At 32.2% G+C, this 7,953-nt stretch overlaps 1 protein-coding gene across 1 annotated transcript; it reads right to left on the reverse strand.

Annotated features, from left to right (window-relative positions):
- Positions 1 to 421: 421 nt before the first annotated feature.
- Positions 422 to 7,492, reverse strand: LOC127723535 (ficolin-1-like). Its single transcript, XM_052230183.1, has 4 exons — positions 7,349 to 7,492; positions 2,908 to 3,004; positions 1,882 to 2,046; positions 422 to 642 (listed from the first exon to the last, which is right to left on the reverse strand). Exons 1-4 carry the CDS (start codon positions 7,373 to 7,375, stop codon positions 422 to 424), a joined length of 510 nt encoding a protein of 169 aa, XP_052086143.1. The 5' UTR covers positions 7,376 to 7,492.
- Between the last annotated feature and the right edge of the window lie 461 nt (positions 7,493 to 7,953).

Raw genomic sequence — 7,953 nt, forward strand, 5'->3', positions numbered from 1 at the left:
GGTGTTATATGTCACGTCTGAATATTTTATCATCTTATTGTTGCTGTTTGTTGTAGTTTTTTTAACATAAAGAGAATTTGTTTTTTTAGCTGTTTTCTTTAATCAATTCAATCTCATTTAAAGACTCAAGGCGATTTTGAGCATACCAAAGGGCATTGATACCGTCCTTTTGTTTTACCTCGTATGTTGTTTGGTTCATTTTGTCGTGAGATTGCTGTCTCATTTACGTTCACCTATCTTATTTTATTGCTCTGGAGTTATAATTTATTCCATACATGTTGTATCTCGAATTAAGTGTTCTTTAACGAAATAAATATTACTTTGCATTAATCTTCATTTAGCAAATAAATTCTAAACTCTACATAATGAAATTTTGATTAAGCTTTGAATTCAGCTTGTTAATGTTTTATATGTAATTCCATTACTTCAATTTTCGTAACATCATTACTGACGTTTTGGCTGAGTTTCTGCTGAAAGAACGCCAACACAAGTTGCTGATGAATCTCCTGTTAAGACAACTAGCGCCGCAATGGTTGTGCCACCATGCCCCATAAGTTTTCGCACAATCAGCTCCACTATCTAAATCATTATCCTGGTCTATCGTAGAAAACTTCATTCCATTCTGGATAGTCATGCTATCACCTATATCAAGGATAAACATATTATGAATAACTAATCAGTTCTGATATAAAGTTAATTGCTTCTGGTGAAGCGATACTAAAAAGAATTATCATCGTTTTGTAGTATAATTCCCCCTATCTGTACACATTGTCTATTTTTCACTCCCCTTTAATCAAATTGAGTACTATTGTTTTTCGAATTATCCTGTTTGAGAGACGTATTTGATTTGGAACAAATTGAAAAAAGTTATTCACCTCGAGCATATAAAATATTTTGTTATCTGGCAAAACAACTATACGGATAAATGGATATCGTTACTTTACGGTCATCAGTTGCAGAATTTTAAAATTTACGCTAAAATTGCGTGTCTGTCATTTGCACTCAAATTATTCTATATGTGTCAAATTTTAATTATTTCAGGAATTGGAACATTGTCGAAACAGATGATTCTTGAAAAACGCAAAATAACAAAAAAACTCCAAAGGAAATTCAAGTCCTTCATAAAATGGCAAAATCAAAATCTCAAACACATCTATCGAATAGAATACAACTGTAATATTTCTGACTTGGTACAGGCACTTCCTTGTGTAGGGAATGGTGGATTAAACCTAGTTTTACAGCTAGCTTAACCTCTCACTTGTATGAAAGTTGCATTGAAATCCATTATATTGACAACAATGTGAGAGTAAAAACAAACAGACATAATAGGTAAAAACGTTAAAATGTAGGATACAGCAGTCAACATTTTATTATTATCTTAATCACTTACAAATAACTGTTTCAACAAAGAAACATAAAATAGCTAAAAATTGGGATAAAGCATTCAACGTTGTAATATTATCTTAATCACTATAAAAACAAATAACAGTTTCAACAAAGAAACACAAAATGGCAATTGAAATAACTTGTATATTTTTTCTAATCAAGGGTGTAATTTTCCTTTGCATGCAATTTCAAACTTAGTTTGTAGATGATAGATTGAATTTGTTTTACCCTCATTTGGAAATGGCTGTTGTAATAAGGTGTGGAGGGTGATTTTCGATTTTAATATACTAACATCATCGTAAAACAGATATTGAAATTTCCCTCTTTCCTGTACCGGATCTGAAATAGTGTTTTTGTCACAACACCTTATGCCTTATACATGTAGCTCTTTGTTTAAAAGTTTTGACGATTACAAAGTCTGGTGTTTTATAGGTTTATTCAAAAATTCTATAATACGTTTTACTGCGTAAGTAGTCATTGAGAGCATTTTATTACCTGCAGTTCCAATATAATCCCCAACAGTAAGTTTGTACCTAGACGCTGCATCTCCAACAACAAACGTTTTATACACAGCATACTTCTTTCTATTGGACAGGTCCGTCAGATCTATTCTCAGTTCATATTTACCACTGGATGTCAGGCTATGAATGTGTTTGTTTCCTTTTAATATATATGGTACAGAAGCGTTACAACAAAACATAAAAGGAAGGTAAAGAAAAGAAGGTCTCAAGTGGTTACTTTTATGTCAAAATGCAGGTAAATGTATTCGAATTAACATGATAGGAAACTATGGAATATTATCTAATAGTATAAGCAACGCAGCATATAAATCAATATTTACAATGCTAGTACTTTTCTTTATTTTTACTATATTTCTTTATTTCTATTTGTTTTGTCTGTTTTTGAACTTTACTGTGCAAAATTATTGCAGTACATTTCATTTTAGTTTTCTTCTTATTACAATTGTTACTAAAAATATTGCAACAATTGTATCGAGGAATTTAAATTTAATTATTCAATACTATCAATTAACGGAAAAAAACTTCATTAGTTCTGTCCCGTCAAATGTTTACTGTCATACATTTTAACCGAATAGATTCAATGACATCATTTTACTTTTTCGATAATTTCGTGAGGACTTGTAGATATGCTTAGGCCTGAAGGATGTACTCAGGTCAGGTTTAGGAATTTTTGTCAGAATGTTCGGACTCCTTGGTTTTTTTTCCTTACGATATATTGTGAAATATTTTGCCTCATATCACTCACTTTTCTTTTCATACAAGACTTCAATAACTCATAAAAGGGTCATTACTAATATTTAAGCAGATTCTAGATCCTTTTCTTACGATTTGTTACCTAAATAATGCAAATGCTTAATATAAGGTAGAAGTCCGAGCCAGCCTAATACTAAACTAATACTATTTTGGTTTATAGTATCAGTTTTAAACTCTAGAATTTTTTAATATCACCTTCCTACATCCTTAATTAAGAAAGCATGTCAGGTTGACATCTTGTATTTACCAAACCAGTATTCCTCATCAACAATTCCAAATCCATTTTCATAATCTATCCATGGTCTCTGGAATTGAAACCATCCATCTATTCTTCTCTGGATAATCTAGAATTTGTTTTATCAAAATCAGTAACCAATTTAAAAAAATAAATCTTATATTGTTACTTAAGTATCATTTTAATTTATTAATTTTGTGAGATGTTTCTCTTTAGAGGGATATACATTCCATTGACAATCAAGAGCAAGCAGAGAGTGTACATTTATTTGTGCGTAATGTGAGTAATCTTAAAGTGTTTTTATTATCGATTACTTACATTTAATATTTTATATGCTAACCACTTTTGATATCAAAATAACTTTTTTTTTCATTTTTTTTTAAATTTAAAGGTTAAGGCATTTATATAAAGCAAATTTACAGATCTAACATTGTTGGGCTGATGTTTAGACGAGTTGTATATACAGAATGTACACAGCCATGTATCACCATCACTGCTGGTGACGATGGATAAATCTGTTGTAGAGTTGTCACTGGTTTAGACGTGACTGTATCTTGCATTAATTTGTAGGAACCTTTTTGATAGATATTTCAGCTGATCTGTAACAATTCCATCTTCATGCCTTATATATCATGTACTGTATTACGACGCTATATTAAAACTGACGAGGAAAGGTAACACTCGGCCACCGAAAGCTTTATATTTGTGAAGCCTAGGTGGTCGAGGGGATGCGCGTCGGATACAGTGCAAGCGATTTGGTGTCACGATATCTCAGTAGCATGAGTTCGAATCCCGGCGAGGGAAGAACATTGTTAGGATCCTTTACAATAGATAATTCAGCTGATCTGTAACAATTCCATCTTAATGCCATATATATCATGTACCGTGTTACGACGCTAGATAAAAACTGACGAGGAAAGGTAATACCCGGCCACCGAAAGCTTTATTATATAGAGCCTAAGTGTTCGAATGGTCTAGCGCGTCGGACATAGTGCAAGGCGATTTGGTGCCACGATATCTCAGTAGCATGAGTTCGAATCCCGGCCAGGGAAGAAAAAAAATGTGTTTCCGCAAATTTACAGATCCAACATTGTTGGGCTGTTGTTTAGACGAATTATATATACAGAATGTATTTTCAGCCTTGTATCACCATCACTGCTGGTGATCCGATGGATAAAATCTGTTGTAGAGTCGTAACTTCTTCAGACATACTTATATATATAAGTATATAAAAAGCAGTTAAACAAAACATGTCTTGTAAAAGTTCAAACGTCATTTATTCTCTCATATGTTCAAATTGTGAGGAATTCTATATTGGAGAGACAAAAAAATAAGAGTACTAGAATAACTGTTAATATGCAGCAAACCAACCATGAAGATTTAACAGTCATCCGGTCTAACGACCATTTTCATCGTTGTTCTAATGGACGATTTAAGATATTTCCATTGTTTGTGGTGAATCGTCAAAATGATTTTTCTCCGGAAGAAGAAAGAAGAGTTATTCATAAACATTCTCAACCCGGGATTAAATGATAAATTATATTTTATTTTTTACTTAAATAACATTTAAAGACTTTACTCAATTTTTTAAATGACATTAGTAGTCTCCCTTGTATTTGTAAACTTCATACTATTGTTAACGTCAATCAATTGTTTTGTATAACACTTATGTATACAAGTCACATTATCTGAAGACCTGAAAGCAGTGAAAGCCCTAGTAAAAGTGATGAATTGAAACCGTAATTATCTTTTATTAATTTTCTTATATATATATATATATATATATATACAAGTCTAAATTGAAAACAACGTTCAAACCTATGATTGCGTTGGATAAAAACCGCAATTTTTATACGTGTGCATGCAAAACAAATTTCTTGGTAAGGGGGTCTAAATACAGCACAGACAGCATTTTCCAAAAGACCAAATGAGTGAAAAAGTATATTTTAACAAAACGCATTTGACTAGCAGGTCAAACAACTGATGTTCTTAATCCCTGCTGACTGCCATAGGCGATTGCCAAATAAACGGATCACAAGATGTAACAAAATAGATCTTGTTATTAATTTATCAGCAAACAGAAAACAATAAACTTGCGGAAAAGATGGTATACCGCAAACATGAGGTGCAAATTTGTACACCATATCCGGATTTCGACAATTAATGTCTCTTCAGTGATGTAAGGAATCGAAAACAGTATATATATATATATATATATATATATATATATATACAACTCGTCTAAACATCAGCCCAACAATGTTAGATCTGTAAATTTGCTTTCGCAAATTTTTTGTTCTTCCCTCGCCGGGATTTGAACTCATGCTACTGAGAAATCGTGACACCGAAACGCCTGCACTGTATCCGACGCGCTAGACCACACGACCACCTAGGCTTCACATTAGCTTTATTAATGCGTTATGAAATGCGTTTTGTTAAAATATACTTTTTCACTTTTTTTGGTTTTGGAAAATGTTGTTTGTGCTGTATTTAGACCCCACTAACAAGAAATTTGTTTTGCATGCACACGTATAAAAATTGCGGTTTTTATCCAACGCAATCATAAGTTTGAATGCTGTTTTAAATTTAGACTTGTTTATATTTTTTCATTTAAACTTGTATTACATTTTCTTTCGGGTTTATATGATCCGTTCATCCTATTTTGACTCCTCAAAATTTAAGAGTCTATCCTAAATTGAGGTAAATTGTATGGCTTTCCAAGTACCGTTTCGATTCCTAACATCACTGAAGAGACATTAATTGTCGAAATCCGGATATGGTGTACAAAAACCTTTGCACCTTTTGTTTGCGGTATATCATTTTTTCCGCAAGGTTATTGTTTTCTGTTTAGTATTAAATTTATAATTAAGATCAATTTATTACATCGGTGATCCGTTTATTTGGCAATCGCCAATGGCAGTCAGCAGGGTTTAAAAACTTTTGTTGTTCGACCTGTTAGTCAAATGCGTTTTGTTAAATTATACTTTTTCACTTTTTTGGTCTTTTGGAAAATGTTGTTTGTGCTGTATTTAGACCCCTCTAACGTTGTTTTCAATTTAGACTTGTATAAAAGTCTAAATTGAAAACAACGTTCAAACCTATGATTGCGTTGGATAAAAACCGCAATTTTATACGTGTGCATGCAAAACAAATTTCTTGGTAGAGGGGTCTAAATACAGCACAAACAACATTTTCCAAAAGACCAAATGAGTGAAAAAGTATATCGTCCTGAATACGCATGAATTATTAATTACTGAAGTGAATCGTATAATAGTTAATATACTCATCATTCAAAATAGAGGGACACGCTTGCGTTTTGTCTTTTAAACGAATTGATGAGATTTGAACATTGGACAACTAACGCTTGTTGCTTTAAGTTACCTTATAAACGTAACTGGTCTCGCTTTTTTGGAATTCAAGCAAATCCTATTTGTTTGTTTGTTATCTTAATCTTCAAGCGATTGTCGAAGTATGAACATCAATACACGCATGGTGCCAATATTTGATTTTTTTTGTCAAACCAACTAGAAATGAACAAAAATCACAGTTAAACTCGTCTTCTCAAATGATAAAGTTACTGCTCAAAAGTGTCACTGGTTCTGTGGGAATAGTGATGAAAAAAATCAACTCATTTACAATACCAGGATTATTATTAGGTAAGCATGACGCGTGTCGTGTCTGCATTTGATTCATCAGTGGCACATAGTCACTGATAAATCAGTCTATATACTAGGGAAATGTGATTTTTTTAAATGATAATGGTGGAATGTTTTGTTGTTGTTTTTTTTTTTTTTTTTGCTTCCCACAAGTAGTTCTTCCATTTGTTAAATCTTTTAATTATTCCATTGAATTTTTTAATCTCTTTCGTAAGCTAACGTAACACTAGAGAAGAATCAAAACAACAATTTGGTGGGATGATTATTATGTACGAATGTCCAGTGGAATATATTTCATGAATTTTCAGGACCAGTACCTCATTTATCTATCAAATCATCAAATACGTAGTGGGTCTACCAAGATAGAGGCCAGGAAGTCTGGACTGAAAAAAAAAAACGAATGGATAGAGGAAAATATTTGGATTTGCAGCTGTTTATTGCCCGATTTGTCAAAGAGTGTTTGCAATGGTTCCTTGACATGCAAGGATATTTCCGCAGCTTGGAGGTTTCCTGTAACTAGATATGACAGCGTATTAATACAAAACGGTTAGCAAATTTAAACAACCATTACATAAAACGTTTAACTGATGATTTGAAAAAGACAATGTTTCATTACTTCCATTACTCAGTAATTTAGGGTTTAAAAACTATCGGCGATCTAAACACAAAATTCTGAATAAGACGAACAACAACCATTGACGAGATTGCTTACTTGAAACATGCGAATGACCCTGTTGCGAAGGTTAAATTATAATATATATTTCTAATGATTTTTATTACAGCTATACTCAACTTACTGTCCATCCACCTCCATCTGTATTCATATCACAATACACTCTCTCTGCCTTTTTGTCTTCAGGATATATTGTGTGCACACCAGAGGTCGCTTCCGGGTTCTGATTTTTTATCGAAGTGCAGTCATTAGAAAATTGCAGTTTGCCTTTTTCTAAAAAAAAAAGTTTATAATACAAGAACTTAACATGTTTAATTGATATATTTAGCAGGTTGTACCAAGTTGCAAACAATAAATATTTACAGAGATGTCCAAGTTGTTGCTAGTTGTTAGTTGGGGCAATGTCAATAAGGATTTGATAAAAGTAAGCATTTCATATGCCAATGTATATTCCTATGTGGAATTATTTTCTCTCAGAACGATAGGTCTTTCTTTTGAAAAATCAACTCGAACGATACAAAGTTTCAATGAGATTTGCTTCAGGGCATAAAATAATTACCTGTGTTAGGTCATTACTTTTTCCTGATTAAAATGCAAATAGTAATTTACTTTAACATATAATTCGTTTGATAGTTATCGTGTGTTGTTGCCAAATTAGGTTTTATTTTTTAATTTTCTAACTTAGATAGGTTTATGACAGAAAAAATCTTTAAAGTTACCTTGTTTATT

This window comes from Mytilus californianus, unplaced genomic scaffold, assembly GCF_021869535.1.
Source record: "Mytilus californianus isolate M0D057914Y unplaced genomic scaffold, xbMytCali1.0.p SCAF_13, whole genome shotgun sequence".
Taxonomy (NCBI): Eukaryota; Metazoa; Mollusca; class Bivalvia; order Mytilida; family Mytilidae; genus Mytilus; species Mytilus californianus.